Source organism: Caretta caretta, chromosome 1 (assembly GCF_965140235.1).
Source record: "Caretta caretta isolate rCarCar2 chromosome 1, rCarCar1.hap1, whole genome shotgun sequence".
Lineage (NCBI taxonomy): Eukaryota > Metazoa > Chordata > Testudines > Cheloniidae > Caretta > Caretta caretta.
In genome coordinates, this window is record NC_134206.1 from 326,810,717 (window position 1) to 326,833,856 (window position 23,140).

The window sequence follows — 23,140 nt, forward strand, 5'->3', positions numbered from 1 at the left end:
TTCAATATGGATTAGTGAGAGGAAGTTAACTGAGACACTACCAAAGGATTAGATTTAAAACTCTTGTAATGATTTTGCTGGAATATTGAAATGTTCGTGTAATTTATTGAAATGTTCTTGTAATTTAAGACTAACAGTTTCTCTAGTTGATCACCATGTAGACCACGAATTCCTAGAGAGGAGACTCAAGCTAAACACTGGTAAGCAGAGAAATAGTGGGATGTAACTAAGGACTTGGCTACACTTGTGAATTACAGCGTAATAAAGGAGCCCTGGGTGCACAAGCTCACTACCCATCCACACTGGCAAGGCACGTAGAGCACTCTGACTCTGCGGCTACAGTGCTGCTGGTACTCCACCTCGGCGAATGGAATAACGCTTGCTGCGCCCCCGCTGGAGCACCACAGCACCAGTGTGAACGAGGTGTTGCTTTACTGTGCTCTAATCAGCCTCTGGAAACGTCCTATAATACCCTTAAGTCAAGTGGCCACTTTTGTCATTGTTTTGGAATCACTGCAGGAATGCGGAAATGCCCTTTGAAAGCTCCATTTCTGACAGCCGACTGCTTACCTGCTCTGAGACAAAGCAAGCCATTAGTGTGGAATGCTGTGTGAGAGAGAGAGGCGGGGGGGGGAGGGGGGAAGAAGGGGGTCTGCTGCTGTCTGAACTTACAAGACAGCATGCTGACATGCTCTCAGCCCCCCAAAAACCCACTCTCTCTCCCACCACATACACACAACACACTCCCTGTCTCACTCTACCCCACCCCACTTGAAAAGCATGTTGCAGTCATTTGCATGCTGGGATAGCTGCCCACAGTGCACCGCTCCTAATGCCGCTGAAAGTACTGCAAATGTGGCCACGCCAGTGCGCTCGAAGCTGTCAGTATGGACAGACTGCAGCACTTTCCCTACTGTGCTCTCCGAAGGCTGGTTTAACTCAAAGCCCTCTACAACTGCAAGCGTAGCCATGCCCAAAATTTAAGATTCCTAATATTCATAATTGGCCTGTATTAAGACAGCTCCCTAAATGGTTTCTTTTAAGTAACTTTCTATGAAATCAAAGAAGATATTTAAGTATGGAATTAAGATTGGTTACTTAGCGCAACTATAAACTGTTTAGGTTATTATTAACAACTACACCATCTTCATTTGCCCTTAAACAAATTATTTTTCCCCTATATAAACAATTTTAAGTATCTAATAAGATATTAAAACCAAATTCACAATAATTTTGGAAAATAGCATACTTTGGTCTTTACTTGTCAAGATGAAAGCACCCTCAGAGGTATTCACTCTCAGGGATGCAATCTTTGTTAAAAGCTCTCCATGGAGACATAAAGAAGAGACTGTAATAGAAGCAACCAGTTTATTGTCTGTGTTCAGACATTTGTATTGTTTCGTCTAATGTTCTCTTTTCCTTTCTTTAACAATAAAATAGCCATGTTTAATAACTGTGATTATTTTACTTGGTCTTTATCCTGATGCCCCTAAGGTATGTAAAAGAACCCGTCACCAAATAGTCGGAGCTACACTCTTGAGCTGGCACTAAGAAAAAACACTGGCTATGGCTACACTAATGCTTAGGTCAATATAAGTTATGTTGCTCAGGGGTGTCAATTAGCCACCCCCCTGCACCACATAACTTATGCCGACATAAATGCTGGTGTTGACATTTTGCTACGTCGGCGGGAGAGCTCCTCCTGCTGACATAGCTACTGCCACTCACGGGGGGCGAGTAATTAAGCTGACAGGAGAGCTCTCTCCCGTCAACTTAGACCAGCTGCACTACAGAGCGTACAGCGGCACAGCTGCATCAGTGCAGCTGCACTACTGTAAGCTCTCTAGTGTAGCCATAGCCTCAGTAACAGCTGGCCTACCATTCTTCTCTCTCTAAACTAAACATCTTTATTAATTTAAAACTACCCTTTTCCTTCCTAGAAGAACATATTATGGCATAACGCCATACTAAATTTTGTTTTAAAATGCAAGCGATTGCTCACCACACAAAAAACTTCATCAACTTAGAAAGAAGGTTACACAATAAAGACAATACTAACATTGAGACCAACAGGAATTCGCGCATTACCATTCGAACACGTTAAGGGTGCATCAACACTGGATGCTTCTTTTGGCAACGCGTGGTGTACATAACCCTATAGCTCCCCTAGCTTGGGTATACATAGCAGTGTAGACCATGAGGCATGACTTAGGTAAGTAAAGACACACCTGAAAAGCGTGGGTATGTACTCAAATACAAACCCACACGGCTCCCTACTTGCCCAAGCAATGACTCCTCATCTACACTGCTATTTTTAGCAGTTTCATGTCCCACTGCCTCCCTACTGCTGCAGCCTTTTCTTGCCACAGGAACACACTCCAGCAGCAGAGAAACCTCTCACAGGGGGGAAGCAATGGGGAAAGGCTCCGTCAGCTCTGCATTGCTGGAGCCTTTCCCCGCCACGGTGAAGACTTCAGCAGTGGAGAAAGGCTCTCCCAGCTCCTTGCTGCTGGAGCCCTCCCCTTCAGCAGGGAGAGGCTCTGGCAGCAGAAAAGGCTCTGGTGGGGGAAGGCAACAGGGAAATCCTGAGCCCTTCACCACACCCTCCCCCACCAGAGCCTTTCCATGCTGTGGTGAAAGGCTCCAGAAGCATGGAGCTGCTGAAGCCTTTCCCTGCTGCCTTCCCTCTGCTGGAGCCTTTCACTGACTGCAGAGTGGATGTGGTATGCTTTTCACTGTGGTGTGTTGCTGCACGTGCACTGCATGCTCCCACCAGTGGTGTGTAATGTACTGCAGAATGTACAACTTAAACAGCCTTTCAACTCCAACACGTAGTCATCTACATTACACTCATCCAATTACTCACACACACACAACCTTAACTCCAACCTAAGCTACATTAAGATACACTGCCTAAAGAATAAACAACGAGGAGTCCTTGTGGCACCTTAGAGACTAACAAATTTATTTGGGCATAAGCTTTTGTGGGCTAAAACCCACTTCATCAGACAAATTTGTAGTGGTAAAATCAATAATGTGTTAATTGTACATGAAAGAGCATGAGATTGAAGTTAAAGAGAACTGAAAAACTTCAGGTCACCTTTTACTATGCACTACTGAGAAGTTCATTGCTTTAAAAAACAAGTTTCCTTCTCCCCCACCACAGAAAAGAAGTAATTCAATAGGTTTGTTTATAAACTATTTTGTCTTGGGACATCTAACACAAGTAAAACCATGTCAATTCCTAGCCAAAAGTAAATATAAAAGTACAGTTTCCGGAACAAGTGCGTATATGTCCTTGGCTTCGCTTTTAAATTTTTGAAATGAAACATGTTTCTATTGTGACCTATTGTATCTTTCTAAAATCAAATATTTTTATACAGCAGCAACCAGACTGATTTTAGTCTTCAAGTGTATTAGTTACACATGGTAATGCCTAAAGTTTTGTAAATGTTATAGCAATTATGTTTATACTCCTTTTATAAGAGCCATGTTTTCATGTAATCTTTGACCTGAATATTTTCATTTAAACTCTGACAACAAAATAGTTACACAACAGAAACAGGGTGAGTTCATTTCACATTACTTGAGATATACAAACTCCTAAAACAGAGCAATTCCCAGTAGCTGCAGAGTGCTTTGTAGTTATCTAACACAATGGCAACATGAACTACCAGGTTTCAAGAAAATTGTTTGTCTGCCTTATCTATTTTGTTTCAGCTACAGTCATCTTAGGTGTTACTGTAATAATAAATGATATATTTTCAGACAGAAGTGTGATTTTAAACTAACAGTCTCCCTTTAATGATCCACTTCAGATTCTGGAACAGAAAAGCCCTTCTACAATTAGCTATCAAATGGGAATTACAGAATGCCATACATCTTGCACCTGTATACCAGGAATAGAGGATCCAAGATTCTAATACAGTAGAACCTCAAATTTACAAACACCAGAGTTATGAACTGACCAGTCAACCACACATCTCATTTGGAACCAGAAGTACACAATCAAGCAGCAGCAGCAGAGACAAAAGAAATGAAAAAGCAAATACAGCTCAGTACTGTGTTAAATGTAAACTACTAAAAAATAAAGGGAAAGCAGCATTTTTCTTCTGCATAATCAAGTTCCAAAGCTGTATTAAGTGAATGTTCAGTTGTAAACTTTTGAAAGAACAACCATAACATTTTGTTCAGAGTTACAAACAACCTCCATTCCCAAGGTGTTCGTAACTCTGAGGTTTTAAGGTACTCAAAAGTTCTTCTACCTCCTTTTTCCTGTATTTGCACATCACAAATTAATGCTGCTCGAAGCAATCATGTGCTTTTCTGGATATTACTGCTATTTGCAGTGGTAGCATTTGCCATTTCTAGCACTGCATCTATTGACTCTTCCCACTAGGCCCCAGAACACCATTTGTACTGATGTTATCACAGCATTCCACTGAGCCAGTGCGATTTTTAAGCTGTGATGTTTTTAAAAGGAATATCAATATGTGTCAATTTGTATGTGCTATGCAGTAGCTGTGTATTCCTAAGTTTTAGTCATGTTGGTTGTACACACGCATTTTCGTAATGTCCAGAGATAATAAAATATGAAAATATTTCAGCCTCAATCTAAAAGGCATTTTGGGTGAATGATTAACAGCAAGGCACTAGACCAATGTACATGGCAGAGGGGCATTGCTGGCACATGATGGCATATATCACATTGGGAGATGTGCAGGTGAACGAGCCCCGGATGGTGTGGCTGGTGTGTACGGGGCTCATTCACCTGCACATCTCCCAATGTGATATGTGTCATCATGTGCCAGCAATGCCCCTCTGCCATGTACAGTCACCAAACATTTAAATTGTTTTATTTAAATAAAACAACGTTATGTATTCTGGATTTTTTTCTTCAACAGCAAACATATAATATTTTAACAAAACAAGCATATGAATTTTAGTTAAACATTCAAATTTTTTAAAATCAGGTTTGTTTTTATTACAATTGTTTTTAACTAAAATAGTGAAATGAAATATATTTTTTTAAAAAACAAAAATTAAATCGACTATGTCAGCCAGGTCAACATGAGAAACTTAAAATATTGGCAAAAAGAACGAGGAGTACTTGTGGCACCTTAGAGACTAACAAATTTATTTGAGCATAAGCTTTCGTGGGTTAAAGCCCACTTCATTGGATGGATGCAGTGGAAAATACAGAAGGAAGAGATACACACACACACACACACACACACACACACACAGAGAACATGAAAAAATGGTTGTTGCCATACCCACTATAACGAGAGTGATCAGTTAAGGTGAGCTATTATCAGCAGGAGAAAATGATAATAGTAGTGATAATCAGGATGTAGTGATAATCAGGATGGCCCATTTCCAACAGTTGACAAGAAGGTGTGAGTAACGAAGGGAGAAAAAATAAGCATGGGGAAATAGCTTTACTTTGTGTAATGACCCATCCACTTCCAGTCTTTATTCAAGCCTAATGTAATGGTGTCCAGTTTGCAAATTAATTCTAATTCAGCAGTTTCTCGTTGGAGTCTGTTTTTGAAGTTTTTTTGTTGCAGTATTGCAACTTTTAGGTCTGTAAGCGAGTGACCAGGGAGACTGAAGTGTTCTCCAACTGGTTTTTGAATGTTATAATTCTTGACATCTGATTTGTGTCCATTTATTCTTTTACGTAGAGACTGTCCAGTTTGGCCAATGTACATGGCAAAGGGGCATTGCTGGCACATGATGGCATATAGTACATTGGGAGATGTGCAGGTGAACGAGCCTCTGATAGTGTGGCTGATGTGATCAAGGTGTCCCTTGAATGCATATGTGGACAGAGTTGACAACGGGCTTTGTTGCAAGGATAGGTTCCTGAGTTAGTGTTTTTGTTGTGTGGTGTGTGGTTGCTGGTGAGTATTTGCTTCAGGTTGGGAGGCTGTCTGTAAGTAAGGACTGGCCTGTCTCCCAAGATCTGTGAGAGTGAGGGATCATCCTTCAGGATAGGTTGTAGATCCTTGATGATGCGCTGGAGAGGTTTTAGTTGGGGGCTGAAGGTGACGGCTAGTGGTGTTCTGTTATTTTCTTTGTTGGGCCTGTCCTGTAGTAGGTGATTTCTGGCTCTGTCAATCTGTTTTTTCACTTCAGCAGGTGGGTATTGTAGTTTTAAGAATGCTTGATAGAGATCTTGTAGGTGTTTGTCTCTGTCTGAGGGATTGGAGCAAATGCAGTTGTATCGCAGAGCTTGGCTGTAGACAGTGGATCGTGTGATGCGGTCTGCATGAAAGCTGGAGGCACGTAGATAAGTATACCGGTCAGTAGGTTTCCAGTATAGGGTGGTGTTTATGTGACCATCGCTTATAAGCACTGTAGTGTCCAGAAAGTGGATCTCTTGTGTGGACTGGTCCAGGCTGAGGTTGATGGTGGGATGGAAATTGTTGAAATCATGGTGGAATTCCTCAAGCGTTTCTTTTCCATGGGTCCAGATGAAGATGTCATCACTGTAGCGCAAGTAGAGTAGGGGCGTTAGGGGACGAGAGCTGAGGAAGCGTTGTTCTAAGTGAGCCATAAAAATGTTGGCATGCTGTGGAGCCATGTGGGTACCCATAGCATATTTTAACAAAACAAGCATATGAATTTTTGAATTTAGTTAAACATTCATGTTTTTTAAAATCAGGTTTATTTTTGTTAAAATTGTTTTTAACTAAAATAGTTAATGAAATATATTTTTTAAAAAAACAAAAATTTAACAAAAACTGGTTAGTTTCTAAGATGCCACAAGGACTCCTCGTTTTTTTTGATTACAGTAACTTACATGCTATTTCCCTTTTAACCCAGCATTGCTAGCCAAATTAAGTGCAAGAACTCTAGACTCATCACTAACATTTACCTCAAATTCTAGTTCTATTTACTGTAAATATTAATATCATTAAGCACAGCAATCTAAGATGCAAACACACAAGTGAAAAGTACTTAATGTTATTAATGCATGTTTATGAACACTTCACCTCCAATCATCAATAGGCTTTTTGCCTTATTGTTTTCCAAAATACAGTAGGAGTTTGGCACACTGTAGGACTTTGGCATACTGTAAAATACGTAAAGAGATTCAGAATTTCTCTGCTTTTTCATTCTTGATCATTTTCTCCTTTTACTTGTAATCTCTAGAATCCTCTGTGGTGCAGTGATAATGGGATGACTTGCATCCAATATGGGGGAAATAAATGTAAGTCTGCTGTCACATACACACAGCCCTGGCAGAGCTTCCCCCTGGCTGGGCACTCACCAGGCTGTTGCATTTGGGGCCTGCCTTGCTGGGTTATGTGTGCTTTTTAAGCTTCTTGAGTCTGAACAGAGTCACAGCACTAGCCCCTGGAGCACTCTCGGAGTTCAGATCCTCTATCTACCAGCTTCCCCCTCCCTCCCTGCTGAGAGCAGAAACTCTGTGGTCCAACTACTTAGGCCCTCAGATTCCCCAGTAGCTTACACACAACGTTTCCCAGTGTTCCACCTTGTGGGTACTCTGGGTTCACAGTTTAACTCTTCAGACACAAGAGAGCAAAAGCAAACACACCAATAGACTGCACAGGATTCTAAAGCAAGTTACTCTTTACTTAGCAGCACATGAAATACACAGGTATAGACAAAATAATAAACACACCTATATGCAAGTCCCTGCTTCAGTTTCCTCACTACTCTAGAGCATTCTTTGGGCTTTGGGAAGAGTCCTTTGAAAAGTCCAGGTTTCCCCTCCTGTAAATGACTGCTCTTCAGAATCATGGCATCTCTCTCTCCCGCTGCTCCAGCTTAGCTTGCTTCCTTTCACCTTGGCCAGTCCTGCAGTTAAACAGGGCCCCCCTGCTATGAAAGCCTGCCCTTCTCTCCCGCCCAAAGCAATCTCTCTCTTGCTCTGAGAGTCCCTCAGGTTTGCATGTCTCACTTCCAACAGATGGTTTCTTTGTTCTGCTGCTAGGAATTTTTTATCTCCACTCCCCACAGAGAAGTTGAAGGGCCTAGCTTCTCCCAGGTTAAGCCAACCCACTGTCCCAAAATGTTTCCACCTGAACAGGTAATCACTTGAGGTCTAAACACCAACCATTGTATCTGGTCTGATAGATACATACTATAGCCCCTCTCAGCAAATGGTGGATTCCCACATTCTCCGCCATTGAAAAAATACACCTATGTCATAAAATCAACCAGAATTCATAAGTGGTACATAGACAGATTTCCAAACTCATCATGGCTGCTGTACAATTCACTTTGCAGAAGAAGGTGTTATGCAGTGAGCCCTGTATTTTATCCCTGAAGACTCCAGATATCTTTGTAATTTCAGTCTACATCCTATTTCATCTTAGATTTCATGCTTTCCTGCACTATGTAGCATAATTTGAATTACTAAATGAATAGATGTTTTGGATGTCTGACTAATGAGACATTATTGATGGAGCCACAGAATAATACAATGCTTTGCAATACAATGCTCATCTGGGATCGTGGAGAAATGAGAAGCAGCATAGACACCAGACCCTGTATGGGTTAATAAGTATCTGCAGTATAGCTATATGCTTTTAGGGTCACTACTTGCAGCAGTGCCTAAAGTCTCAGAATTCACAAGGATTTGACTGTGTGCAGGGAGCTGGCTTAAGGAGGATGCTCACTGAGAGGCTTCATAGAGTAGAGCGCGGTCATGTTTTTGTATGACAGACCTGAGGTTTGCCTTTGAGGCAGAGCACTGCTGGCTGATAGCTTCGTCAGGCATCCAGTCCACTGGGGTTTACAAAAACTAGGACAGCACACTGCTTTCTGCAAAACCAACAAAGACAGGTCCTGAAAACAGGGACTTGCCTAGTTTTCAAGGACAAATTGTTATTCTGTTTTGTTATAAAAACTAATATTGTGTTGTTCATTCATATAAATGCACAGTGGAGTGTAAACACAGGGAACCAGTGAGTGCGGAATTTTTTTAGAAGGGTGGTTCAAGAGTCAGTAATTTAAAAAAAAAAAAAAAAAAAAGACTTGCTAAAACTTTCCTAACAAAGAAATATATTTTCTCTGTAATATATTTGGTACATAAAAGATACTTAGTGGTGTGGTGTAACATAAATGTTAGTACTGGCACTTGTTTGTTCATTGCCACTCAGAAATAGCACAGTCAACCCATGCTTATGCCACCAATATCTTTCTACTACATTATCAAGTGTTCCATAAACATAAGTATATACACACACAAACATATATACACACACACACACACACAGCAGATGGCCCTGATAGCACTGCCTATTAGTAAGGTTACTGACACTTCCCATTGTAAGACCCTATTTTCAGTTGCTTATAACTTTGCTAACCTTTAGGGCTAAAATTTTCCATGCTAGATATCTGCCTCAGACTGAATTTTTTCTGGAAAATTTCAGCAAAGACAACTCAGTTTTTATTAAGAGCCAGGCCAAAGAATAATATGTTTTGATCATGTTAAACAAATCTGATAACCATTTATTTGAAAACCTCTACCAACCTCATGCTTTGCAGCAGGGACTTAAAATTTGGCAAGGTGGTAGCCATTATGTCAGGGGTGTGCCTTTTGCTATCCCTCTGAAAATCTACCCAAATTTGACTAAGTTATAAGCCTTTGGGGGAGAGGGAATCACAATTCACACCTGCTCAGAGACTTGCTAGAGATTCAGAGTTTAATTCGCCAAAGATTCCACCGATGTTGAGCATGATCCAGCCTAGGAATGAGCAGGATGTCCTGTGCAATTGCAGTTCCCAGCTGCTCCAAGCCATTGCATGTCCAGGCACCAGAATTGAGAGTAGGGATCTTTTCTTTCCTGTTCTCTCAGTATCCCCCAGGACCACTGACATCAACTCCATGGGTGTTTGGGGGCTCAAGCACCCACAGAAAAAAAATAGGGGGTGCTCAGCACCCACCAGCCAAAGCTGTTTGGCAGGGCCACCGATCAGCTGTTCATCGGCTGGCAGGAGGCACTCAGGGGAGGCTGGAGAACAGTGAGGGGCAGGCAGACAAGGGCCTCGGGGGAGGAGGCAGAGCAGGGGCGGGAAGAGACAGAGCAAGGGCGTGGCCTCGGAAGATGGGGCAGAGTGGGGGTGGGAAGTGGCTGACCAACAGTGGGGCCTTGGGGAAGGGGCGGAGTGGGGGCATGGCCACAGGGTGGAGCAGGAGTTGAGCACCCACCCGGAAAAATAAATGTCAGCGCCTGTGCCCATGACAACATCCAGGCAGTTGCCTTAAGGTTTGTACAGGCAGGGCTTAGCCCAATAGAGTCCTACCCTGGCCTGAATGGAGCCTGTAGATATCACTATAATTATTTAAGTTAAAAATGTAAGTTTACACCAGTATTCTGTAACTACTTTGGGAACTGAAACTGTTTATTTAAAAATAATTGATTTCAACAGACTAGGTGGCTCAGTAAGTTGGTAATAGGCTACTGCGCTTTTCACCTCTAGGTCACCAGTTCAAATTTAGTTCACCGTTGACAATGACTGAAAGACATTACTTTCTGATGTTTGTTCAATGGCCTTCAGGAAATGAGCTTTAACAAGCACTAAATTCAATTAAACTATATACAGAAATACATATTTCACCATTTGTATGTATTAGCATTTTCCTAGATTTATGGTTTACTCTAACAAAATTCAGAAATCTTTCTACATGGTTCTCAATTTGATAATTAAATATCATTATGATTATCTACCTAAAGATTGTTGTTTTGTTTACACTACCCCCTTGATAATACTGACTCATGCCTACTAATATAACTACTAGGTTATATCTGCATAACAGACCTGAAGCAATTTTTGCAACCAAATTGCTCTGTTTTGAAGTTTTAATAAACACGAAAATACCTCCTTAACCACTTCTAGAAGCTAAACAAAAAGCTGACATAATTCAGTGCTTTATGATGTCAGTTTTACAAACAGTAATATCGTAAAGGAAACAGAATATCACATTTGAGTTTCAGGTATCCCATTTTCAACACTGACCTGAAAACTAATTAAATGCCTTTATTATTATAGTTCTCAGACTTTTCACATGTGTAAATGTTCAGAAATAGTCAAAAAAGAGAAAACCTGAAACAGATTTTAATTTTACTGATTTCGAACTAATTTATCACACTGTGCCATACAAGGTGACTTGGCAATACTGATATTTGGACTTGTTCAAGATTTATACCAAGTTTTGTCTGAAACTCAGAATTCCCAGATAAAACAGTGCAATAGCATCTCTAGGAACACAATGCATTTTAAAAAATAATTTAGAATGGATAAAGCGATCAGAACAGAAAGGAGTGTCTTTCATGTGACATTGTAAGGTACAGTACAAATGTTTAACTGGCACAGTGTTTTATTTTGTTATTGTTTGGACATAGAGGGTGGACATAACTAAAACATATAAATGTATTTTATAGTTCACATTTGCAGGGACAGTGTTCATAGCAACATATGCAAATAAGAGATATGCAGATGCAAAGTCAGCCATGAAAGAAAAATATCCAAACAGAAGAATTTTTCCTGTTCAAATACCTCAGTAAATTATCCCAAAGGACTACATAATATTGAGTGGTATATATAACTCATGTAAATTGCGTTACTAAGAAAGCAACAACAGTGGCTCTAGAAATATCTGTAGAAAATCACATTAAGGTTGGGTTGAATATGAACTTTCGCTATAGCTGTCAGTAAATATTTAACAACTGCTGCTATGAATTATGCAAGTCATTTTCCACCAAAATAAGGTTCATAATGGCATTGGCACTTCAGAACAATTCAGAGAGAGAATAAAAATGGTAAACATTTGTAAAAGCCAACAACATTTACTGAAGAATTTAAACGTTTCAACAGGCACATCATAACACATGATTTACTATGCATTTCAGTCTAAATAATCTGAGCAACGTATTAAAATAAAGACTCAATTATCCCTTAAATGTGGACATAATTCTTTCTATTGTTACTGGGACTTACTCATATGCATTGATGGGAATTATATTTATATAGATATTTACTATAAAATCTAAAAATAATTTGCAAAGCAGCCAGTGTGCTCAGAAAGCAATTCTTCAAATATACTAAAGTTACTAGAATTCAGTTTAATGTTTTTATTACTTATTTTTTAAAGAAATCACATATACCTCAGATATCCATTCAAAATAAAGGTACCTATGGCACAAGCTGATCCACAACTTGCAAGGTAAGGCCCTTAAATTTCATTATTTTCAGTAACTAAGAAGGCCGGTCTAATGGACAGGGTACTGGACTTGGACTCAGGAGACCTGGATTCAGTTCCTGGATCAGCCACAGACTTATGTCTGACAGTGGGCAAATCTATCCTATTTCTCACTTCACCATTTATAACATGGGACAGCGCTTTCCTACCTCACAAGAGGCAAAATTAATTTTGCGAGGGCAAAATTAATTGACTGTGAGGTGTTCAAATTTAATAATTTTATTAAGATGACGTTGAAGTAAAAAGAAATTTTACAGAGTTTAAGCATAGAAGTTTCTGGTTATCAGGAATAAGGTACAGATTATCAAGGCGTGCAAAATTCGGTTTAGGAACAGGTGGCGTAAGGAATACATAATCTGCAATCTCCCCGATTGGGGGTAACACTACTATTAATGAGAGTCACATAAGTACCTAGATAGTTAGAAACATTTATTCAAAACAAGAAGTGGGGGACAATGGCAATTACGTGTTCTCAACACTGAAACAATGTTCAGTTTGAATTCCCAAATGAAAAAAGGAACATTGTCAACTTGACATTTATTTGATTTTTTTTTAAAGCAGAACTTTCAGGTGTTACACCTACTCGAGTCCCCTGCAATTTTTGTCATTTTGCGATCAAATGTTCTTAGTTGTTTAAATATGTTTCTCCCCTCCTTCCTGTATGAAAGCCCCACACAAATAGGGGAAACAGACTAACTATACAAATAGCGATGCAAAAGGCAAAGGAAACAAACTGAAACAGACTGTTTCCTAATCATTTCTAGCATTAATAATCGAAGGTGCTACTTACAGAAGTGTAAAATATTCAAAAATAACTGATTTTAAGTTTATGTTTAAGACCATAAAACAGTTATTAAACTACAAATCCCTCTATGCATCCACTAGATACACGTGTAGATACATGTGTGCTATTCTGAAGGTACAGACATCTATGCTAAAAGTTAAACCTTCACAAAAAAAAGTTACACATGACCAGCCACTAACCATTTATTAGAATTCATTAATCCCTGCCCAGTGGTTCTCAATATATTTACATCCTGTGATCCCAAAACATTCATTGCTCCAGGCTTGGAATACTGATACAGATTATAAACCTTAGTACAAACTAGGCTTTAAAAAGACTCCAAAATATCATATATGCTTTGTTTTACAAAATTATTTTTACACATAATTAGTTAGTTAAATAATTCCTGGTTCGTCTCTTTTTTAAGCAAAACTATTTACAATGACATTCTTCCTCTAAGACCACAAAACACTGAACATAAATAAAATGTTTTTATTGTTGTAGTGGATATCCACTACAATTCTTAGAAAGCTTCTTAAAATATCCTATAAATATTTACATGTGTAACACATAATAAATTCAAGCTACAATAAGTTTACAACCATAAATATAACATACAAGCAGTCCACTTTCCATGGATTAAACTAACAGACTTTTTAACATAGTAAGAGCCAGGTTTGACAGTCATGTTCAATAAGAATAAATGAAGACATTTTAATTTTTCCCCATTATTATTCTGTCTCAGCTTGCAGATAGATACACTAACGGTTTTAGGATTTTTGCTCATCTCATAGATGACGTAATGGTTTCAGCAGAGTTCAAAACTATTACATAAATCCACAGTACCCACTCAATCACTACAAATTCTTATAAATTACAAACCCTATTTATGTAGGGGCAAAGATTACAAGGATGTTGAATATCTTAATGTGCAGCATAACTTTCCAATTTAGATGTAAATATTATTTAAGCTAATTTATTTTTTCCACCTCCTTAAATATCTGAATTTCAATGATAAAATGCATATAAAAACATTTCATTTATTGACAAAGCTAGCACAGCTCAGCTGGTAAACAGCAAGCTTTTGGATACGGTTATGCAAATACACCTTGAACTTGACCTGGAAGAACCAAAACTTCAGTGAACTAATGAGGTTCTTCACAAAACTGTCAATGATATCAAAGATATGTTTATGTTGTTTCCCTGTCCCCCACCCCCTCTCAAATCACCACCATCAATCTACCCTTTAGTTAGCTAGTTCACAGTATATAGTTTGGTTTCAGAGTATCAGCCTTATTAGTCTGTATTCGCAAAAAGAAAAGGAGTACCTGTGGCACCTTAGAGACTAACCAATTTATTTGAGCATAAGCTTTCGTGAGCATCCGATGAAGTGAGCTGTAGCTCACGAAAGCTTATGCTCAAATAAATTGGTTAGTCTCTACGGTGCCACAAGTACTCCTTTTCTTTTTTAGTATATAGTCTGAGTGCTCTGCACCTTTTCAGAGGCAGCTGCAGTTTGTCCCCTTGATAGATGCTTTGTCTCCTAATAAACCCTGTCAGCTACACAAAGAGAATGTTTAACTGTGGGTGGATAGGTATTAGCCTGTAGTGAAATGAAGTACTGCAACCATTCTCTGCTGTCCTCACAGCTATGCTTACTCCTTGGGCCTTCCTACTATGCAGGTAGTTTGAACGTAACTATTAAAAGGAAATAAGGTTTTAACCTCTGGTTGTCTACCTTATGGAACACCCATGAGCACATCTAAGTAAAATGCTTAATTAACTCAAGTGTATTTGTACAGCAACATGTCCTTGAGCACTGAAGCACTGAAAGCACCAAAAGACTGACTATATCTTCCTGCCTATTCATAAGACAGAAATAGCAATATACTATTTGATTAACAATAAAATACAGATTTTGCCTTCCAATACCCCTACTACAAAGAAGAGATCATTAGTCCCTCTTTAAATGACATGTTTTCTCTTAGGCATAATGCAGGCCTATACATAATAAACAACATAAATATAAAATCTGGTGCAATGCTACACTTACATTCACCATGCAGCATATCTGGTGGCTAGGAGACACCCATGTTATTAAAGTTAGGTTCGACAAGAAGAAAGTAAGCTAACCTTCAGTTGTCTGTCATTTTGTTTAAATACAGAAGGGGTGGAACTTGCCAATAGCAGTAACTTGACAGGATGCTTCTTTCTGTTCATTCTCCAGCCTTCTCGCCAGAAGACTCCCTACAACTTGCCTGTCCAGTTTCCTTTTTGAGCCAATCTTTTAAGGAAATTTATTTTTTTGTAGTCTTTAACATGGTACTGTTCAACAGCAATAAATAATACAATTGTGACCACGTTCAGTATTTGCAGCCCCAGAAAGTGCCAGGAATACAACGAGGCTAAAGTAGGAAGGGACAGATAGGGCACCTGCCACAACAACTTTATGTGCTTTGACAAACAAAAGAAAAAACTTAGAGTACCTCATGTCAGGGTTCATAAACTATGATTTCAAATGCAGTCCTGCTGCACCAGTGAGCTGGGATTCAGTTAGTGCACCTTCTCTCTCTCTCCACTCACACATACACATCATCACCCGTAGCACACAAGGCTCAAGGCACACTAACAGTTGTCTCCTGAACCCTTTCCCTGGCTCTGCCCATCACTCATCCTCCCAACCAGCAAGGGAGAAGTGCGCAAGGACGCTGGGCTTCATTCCCCCGCCCCACACCCCTCTTCAGGAGAAGGGGACTTGCATCTAGAAGCCAAGCAAGCTGAGCAACACATAGCCCTGTGAAACCAGAACTACTGGCACCCCCAGGCCGGAGCGTGGGGGCGGGCGGGGTCCCCCGGTCACTCCTCAAACACCACCTCCCCCCGGAGACCGCCGCCAGCTCCGCTTCCCCATGCCCCAGGCTGGGGGCCGGACACAGGCAGCCCTCCCGCTCCCCTCCGGCGTATCGAGAGGACTCAGCCCTTTCCCGCCTCACCTAGTCTCGGGGGGGCGCCCGGCTCTCCCCCGACCGCGGAGCCACCAGGGACCTCGCCCTTACCGGCGAATTGCTCCTCCTCGTCCCCGCTCTCCGAGTCGCTCTGCACGGGCTCCTCGGCGAAGCTGACCCCCCTGGCGGGGGCCCTGCGGGGCGGCAGGCTGCCCCTCTCATGGCCCGGCGCGGGGGAGCCCCCTCCGGCGCCGCTCTCCGCCGCCTCCGCCTTGAGGCGCCCGAAGTACTGGAGGGCGAACTCCAGCAGGTCCCCGGGCTGGCTCCGCAGCACCTCCACGGTGAAGCCCTGCAGCAGCTCCGTCAGCCCCGCCGGGATGGAGATGCTCATGCCGGGGCCGGCCGGGGCGAGGCGGCGGGAACGGGGGCCGGGGCGAGCCGGCGGGGAACTGCAGCGGCTGCAGGCCGGAGCAGGTGGGAGCCGCAGGGGTCCGAGCCCGCCCTGGCCGCCGAGGGTGCCGGGAGCCGCTCTCTGGGAGCCCGGGCGGCGGCGGCGGCTGCTCTCGGCGCGGCGGCGGCCCCGGCGGTGACGGTACCATCCCCGCCCCCGCCTCCTCCCCAGCGCCGGGGGGGGCCTCGCACGCATGTGACCCGGGAAACCATGACAACCTCCCGCCAGGGACCGCGGAGCGCCGCGCCGCGTCGGCCGGGGCGGGCTGCGGGCTTCCCCAGGGCCCGGGCTCCGCGCGGCGGGCAGGGGGCTCACCCGGGGATGGGCGGAGAGGCGGGAAGTCAGGGTTTGCCCAGACCGGAGCGGTACCTAATCCCCGAGGACATTGGGACAAAGGGCCTCAGCCTTTGCTCTCCCCCGGAGCTGGGCATGGGACACAGTGATGCAGGGGGGCTTACAGCCACGGGGGAGCCCTCCTCCTTGGGGCTTTAGGGGGTAGGTCTCACCTTCCACTCAAAGCACCAAGGAAAGGGAGGGGTTGTGCAGCTACTGGGGCAGGTGGCCTTTCCACCTTCCCTCTCTTAGTAAAGCCATGGCTATGCTCCAGGCTTTGGTCCATGCAAGTTAGATCAGCAGGCAGCCACTGAACTTTGTATATTGCCCATGCACACTGGGCTGCTTATGTGGGGGGTGCTCCGGGTACTCACTGTAGTGCTTGTTTTAATAGTTTCAACTTCAATTGTGGTGCACCATGGGTAGGTATCCCAGCATGCCATGTGCCACCATCCAGCATAGTGCATTTGGGGAAATTTTTGCAATGTTTTGTGGATAGTAATGACTCACATGGTCTCCCACAGTATTCTTGCCAGCAAGTTAAAGAAGTATGGGCTGCATGAATGGACTATAAGGTGGATAGAAAGTTGGCTAGATTGTCGGGCTGAACGGGTAGTGATCAATGGCTCCATGTCTAGTTGGCAGCCGGGATTAAGTGGAGTGCCCCAAGGGTCAGTCCTCAGGCCGGTTTTGTTCCATATTTTCATAAATGATCTGGAGGATGGTGTGGATTGCACCCTCAGCAAGTTTGCAGATGACACTAAACTGCAGGAGAGGTAGATACGCTGGAGGGTAGGGATAGGATACAGAGGGACCTAGACAAATTAGAGGATTGGGCCAAAAGAAATCTGATGAGGTTCAACAAGGACAAGTGCAGAGTCCTCCACTTAGGACGGAAGAATCCCATGCACCGCTACAGACTAGGGACTGAATGGCTCGGCAGCAGTTCTGCAGAAAAGGACCTAGGGGTTACAGTGGACGAGAAGCTGGATATGAGTCAACAGTGTGCCGTTGTTGCCAAGAAGGCCAATGTCATTTTGGGATGTATAAGTAGGGGCATTGCCAGCAGATCGAGGGATGTGATCGTTCCCCTCTATTCGACATTGGTGAGGCCTCATCTGGAGTACTGTGTCCAGTTTTGGGCCCCACACTACAAGAAGGATGTGGATAAATTGGAACGCGTCCAACGGAGGGCAACCAACAAAAATGATTAGGGGACTGGAACACATGACTTATGAGGAGAGGCTGAGGGAACTGGGATTATTTAGTCTGCGGAAGAGAAGAATGAGGGGGGATTTGATAGCTGCTTTCAACTACCTGAAAGGGGTTCCAAAGAGGATGGATCTGTTCTCAGTGGTAGCAGATGACAGAACAAGGAGTAATGGTCTCAAGTTGCATTGGGGGAGGTTTAGGTTGGATATTAGGAAAAACTTTTTCACTAGGAGAGTGGTGAAACACTGGAATGGGTTACCTAGGGAGATGGTGGAATCTCCTTCCTTAGAAGTTTTTACGGTCAGGCTTGACAAAGCCCTGGCTGGGATGATTTAGTTGGGGATTGGTCCTGCTTTGAGCAGGGGGTTGGACTATTTGACCTCCTGAAGTCCCTTCCAAACCTGATATTCTATGATTCTGTGATTCTATGAATCTCTGATACTTTCATGCTGAGAGCTTGAGTCCTTTTTCCATCTCATAATGTCATTTGTATCTCAAATTTTCATGCTGTTTTTTAAAAATTCCACAAACCAGTGCAGCACTTTATGGTTTCTGCCTTTATGGTTTCTGAGAGAAGCATGAAGCCAGCAGACGTCTACACTATTCTCGTGAATGGTGCAAATCCAGAACCCACCATCCACCTGTATTTGCAGGCCCTCAAGAAGTACTGCAATAACAGGGAACATGAGGATTTCTTTGAGGACAGCTTGCTGAGAGATATAGTGAAGAACAATTGAAGGTTGCTGGTGGCATTCACAGACCACCCGCAAACAGTGGAGTACCACCTTTGGGCCTGAGAAATGAGCACTGCCTGGTGAGATCATATCATAATGCAGGTTTGGGAAAATGAGCAGCTGCTGTGAAAGACCACAGTCCTGGATCTGTGTGCCCAGCTTATCCAAGTGTTCCAGTATTGGCACACCAGAGAGCTGCATTGACAGTGTAGGAGTAAGTGACCATCACACTCTTGAAGCAGGATTGGTACCAGTCAGTAGGAAATCATTTTGGAATTGGAAAAAACACAATAGGGGTCATTATCATGCAAGTGTGTCGGGCCATTAATTGTCTCCTGCTATGCAGGACTGTGACTCTCAGCAATATGCAAGACCTAGCAGATGGATTTGCTACAATAAGGTTCCCAAACTGTGGCGAGGCCATGCATAGCCCTATTTTGGCATGAGCTCACCTTGCCACAGAGTACAATAATAGAAAAGGCTACTTTTCCATGGTTATGCAAGCTTTGATGGATCACAGGGGATGCTTCATCAGTATCACAATGGGCAGGTCAGAGAAGGACATGACACTCACATCTCTAAGAACACAGGACTGTTATGAAAGCTGCAGTCAGGAACATTTCCTGAGCAATGGACTACCACTGATGATATTGAAATGCTAATAGTGATTCTAGAGAACACAGCCTTCCCCTGGCTCATGAAGCCATACACGAACCACCATGATAGCACTAATGAGAGATCGAACTACGACCTCAGCAGCTCATTGAATGTGCTTTCAGCAGATGCAGCAGCAAGGGACGCTGGCAGTATGCAGTTGAGGGAGGCTTTGAAAGTGTATTTTTAACAGTCAGCCACAGTAAAGTTCTGTTGTGGAGTGTTCTCTGAGACTGGAGCGCTGCTAAGGATGGTGTTGTGCTTGCTGTACAATTATTAAGATGGCTGGGGGTTTTCCTGAAGCTATTAATTATAGGGTGTTTGGTGTACATTTACATGTAGTGGTTGCAAACAGTTATTGCAAACTGATAAAATGATTTGATTCTTCAAAAATGTAACATTGAATGGAAAATAACAGTACAAAAAAATCCATGCAAAAATCCACATACATTTTTAATGTAATAGGGTGAAAAATTAAAATTAGAAAGAAAGTAAACATTTTATGTCCATTTGAGTAAACAGATTTAGTCAGTTATGGCTACACATACACCAGTTGTTCTCACAGCTCAGGATATGTAAAGCTGGGTTCTCCTTGCTGTCCCCCACTGTGGAGTGGTAGAGGTAATGATGTGCTCTGTGATGCCAAGTTGTACATTAGGAGGTGCAGGGAGCAGTGACCATGGAGGTCTCCAAGGACTGCAAAGGGAGAAGAGTCTGGGATTTTTGGACCTATAGGTCAACCAGAGAGACTGCAGCATTTGGGTTTTCTGCCTGAGAAAACCCGTTATGTCCCAGTGCATTTCCTGCTCCTTGTCCTGCTGGGACTTAGTCCCTGTCCTCTTTTTCCTTTTCCATGCTGTTGGTCTCCTTGAGCTCTTTGTTCATAGTCTAACACAGCAATGACTTGCTGAACATATCCTCCCTAGTTCCCTACTTCTCCCCCTCATCTTGGTCAGGCATACTGCAAGCCTGGAAGTGGCACTCCTCAAGGCTGTCACACCAGAAGCTGTTGATAAGAACAGACAGATGTGCCATTGAATTTACAATAATAACAGAAAGGGAAAGTTACGTTTCAAAATTCCCTCCTTCTTATTTGTATAAACGCTTTTACTAAGAAATACTTATTGGCACTCCAGCTTTGGAGCACCTCTGCCAGGGCTGGCTCCAGGCACCCACGAAGGAAGCAGGTGCCTGGGGCGGCCAATAGAAAGGGGCTGCACTCTGTCCGTCATCGGGGCGGCACGTCCGGGTCTTCAACAGCAATTCAGCAGTGGGGCCTGCAATCCCTCTCTTCCTCTTCGGCAGCACTTCAGCAGCAGCTCAACCAGGCTTGGTCTGGTTTTTTTTCACTGCTTGGGGCAGCAAAAAAGCTGGAGCCGGCCCTGGCCTCTGCACAACACCCCTGTCCAGTCCCAGCCATAGTGAGTACAGCGATGGAGGAGAAGGCTTTTCAGTTCATCTTCCATGGAAACCAATAATAGGACAATGGCACTTAATAGAGGTGCTGCTTTCCACCAGCAGTAGAGATTTTAGCTGCTCTATCACTCCTGAGGGTCACAAAGGCAGAGAATACAGCTACTACTGGCATCACAAAGTTGCCCAGGCTTATATGCCATGTTTACTGCACTGGTGCCAGCTGAACTCATTGCAGAGTGGCATGGGAAAGTGTCCTACCACGGAGGAAGAAATAAGGTAGCCATCCCTAGAAACATTTGAAAGAGGCTTGCAGAGTATCTCCATGTAAGTTTCATGGAGACCTCAGGAGGATTTAAGGGACATCCCCTATTCACATAAAAAAGTGCTCTTCGTGGCCACCTCCACCTAACCCAATAGGGGAACAAAAAGCAGATCCCAGCACTACCCCTGTTTGCTGTATTTGTTCTCCTATCAGTAAAACAATGAAAAGTTGATACCTTTCTCTTGTTAAATTGGAGATGGGCTGGGTGTCATTGTCAAAGTTAAACATTATAAGGGAAATTTCATGCACACATTTACTTGTGGTCCTTCCCCGTGTTGTCATCTGTTGTGTGGCAAATACGGGAAGCAAAGGAGGGGAAACAGCTGTTGGAGAGAAACGTGCAATGCGTGTTCTGAGTTGCTTGTCTGCCAGCATTCCCTTCATACAACCATTGCACTACTGGTATTGCTCTTGATTTCTTGGGAGCTAACTTGCCAGTGGGGGCTGAAGTGTTTGCAGCCAGCAGTGATATGCTAAGTGATATGCTCCCCTAGGGAAGACATTTTTTCTGGGGAAATTTAACTTTTTCTTAGAAATTTAATTGCTGCACATGATTTACTTGAACTTAATATTTGTGCTTGGCTGTCTTAGACCCTGATTCAGTAAATGACTGAAGCATCTGCTTAAGTTCGTCTAAATTCAGTGGAACACTTAGTCCCATTCTGAAGTGGTTTCCCGTGATGATGTGATGATACATACCTGCAGAATTCTGTGCTGTGAAAATTGCCAACCTTATTAGTGGGATGGAGCATTTCACTGTTAATCTATAGATTATTAAAGGATGTGTTTCTTCCACACTTGCATCGACCCTACTGGTTTAAGCCCAATTTATGCTGTGCTAGGTTGTTCTGAGGCTAACACGCTGGCCTATATCCCAGCTTTTGTGCATTAAGTATAAAACTTAGAAGAGATGATATGTGGATGCTAAACAACAGAAATTCAGATGTTTGTCTTTGGTTATGTCTGCACTACAGTGGCTACCGTGGCATAGCTACAGCGCTGCTGCTGCAGCGCAGACACTTCCTACATGAGTGGAAGGGATTTGTCTGTTGCTGTAAATGTGATCATAAGAACCGCTCAGTGTCAACTGGCAAAGTGTTCGGTTTGTAGCAGCAATTCCTGGCAGGCCTGACAAACTCACGATATCTAGCACACTGCTTTCATAGTATTTATCCATAGGGCCAGAAACCCTAGACTCCCCCTCTTCCAGTCCCCCGAAGCAGACTGCCAGCTTCCAGCGACCTGACCTCAGACACCCCTGTTGCTCCTCCTCCTTGGGCAAAGAGTCACCTGGTTGCATCCCCCTCCTGGGTCTCAGGTTACGAAGGGCACCGGTCATAGCATATGTGCAAGCAGCTGGAGCAGGCTCACCTGCCCCAGAGGTCTCAGCCAAAGTCACAGACCCCTATTCCCACCACGGAGGTATTGGTGCAGCACACAGGGAAACTGAGGCACAGACCGTATTCATGCAAAACAGTAAAACTCACATAGGCTCAACAGTAAGACTCACATACAATGTAACAAGAGAAGGTCACTGTGATGAAGTGGTGATTAACACTGAAACCCTGTGGAAATCTGAGTTTTTCAATGCATATAACACGCTCCTGCTGGGAGACTGGGTTGTAGTATTCAATTAATACTGGAGTTACAGTTCTTACATATAGAAATAGACAAATTGCACTAATCACATGGTTCTGAAGCAAGGTTTGAATCCATATCCATTAGAGTTAACAATGCCATGGGCTAAAGTAGACAGGCTAAAAAGTTGTGTAGATAAAAATCAGTGATGTCAAAGGGTTTATTTCATTACATTGCCTTAATAAAGAGTCTCTCTGCCATGGAGAGATGATTTATACTTGTAGAAAATCTGTAGCATGGTAGAAATCACACACACATGCATAATCAATCATACATACGGTTTACAAAGTCCACTTCTACATCAAAATGTTCCAGATTGCTTATATGAAGCCTAATTGCAACTAGTACATTAAGAAACCATAGTCCTGATTGTGCTGCTCTTGAGATAAGGTTAAGAGCCCACTTCCTGC

General features: G+C 42.9%; 1 protein-coding gene and 1 long non-coding RNA gene across 5 annotated transcripts in view; one reads left to right on the top strand and one right to left on the bottom strand.

Moving 5' to 3' along the window:
- PRKAR2B (protein kinase cAMP-dependent type II regulatory subunit beta) overlaps positions 1 to 16,555 on the bottom strand; it is a 158,193-nt gene extending 141,638 nt beyond the window's left edge. Inside the window, exon 1 of one of the 3 annotated variants that reach the window (XM_048836343.2) lies at positions 16,019 to 16,555. In XM_048836343.2, coding sequence (XP_048692300.1) covers positions 16,019 to 16,361 — 343 coding nt within the window. In that variant the 5' untranslated portion in view covers positions 16,362 to 16,555. The remainder of the gene's footprint in view (positions 1 to 16,018) is intronic. The other 2 variants (XM_048836340.2, XM_048836342.2) reach the window with 2 other exon arrangements.
- LOC125630424 (uncharacterized) overlaps positions 16,177 to 23,140 on the top strand; it is a 41,206-nt gene continuing 34,242 nt past the window's right edge. For both annotated transcript variants that reach the window (XR_007354664.2, XR_012666584.1), the window contains exon 1: positions 16,177 to 16,444. This is a non-coding gene — a long non-coding RNA (uncharacterized LOC125630424). The remainder of the gene's footprint in view (positions 16,445 to 23,140) is intronic.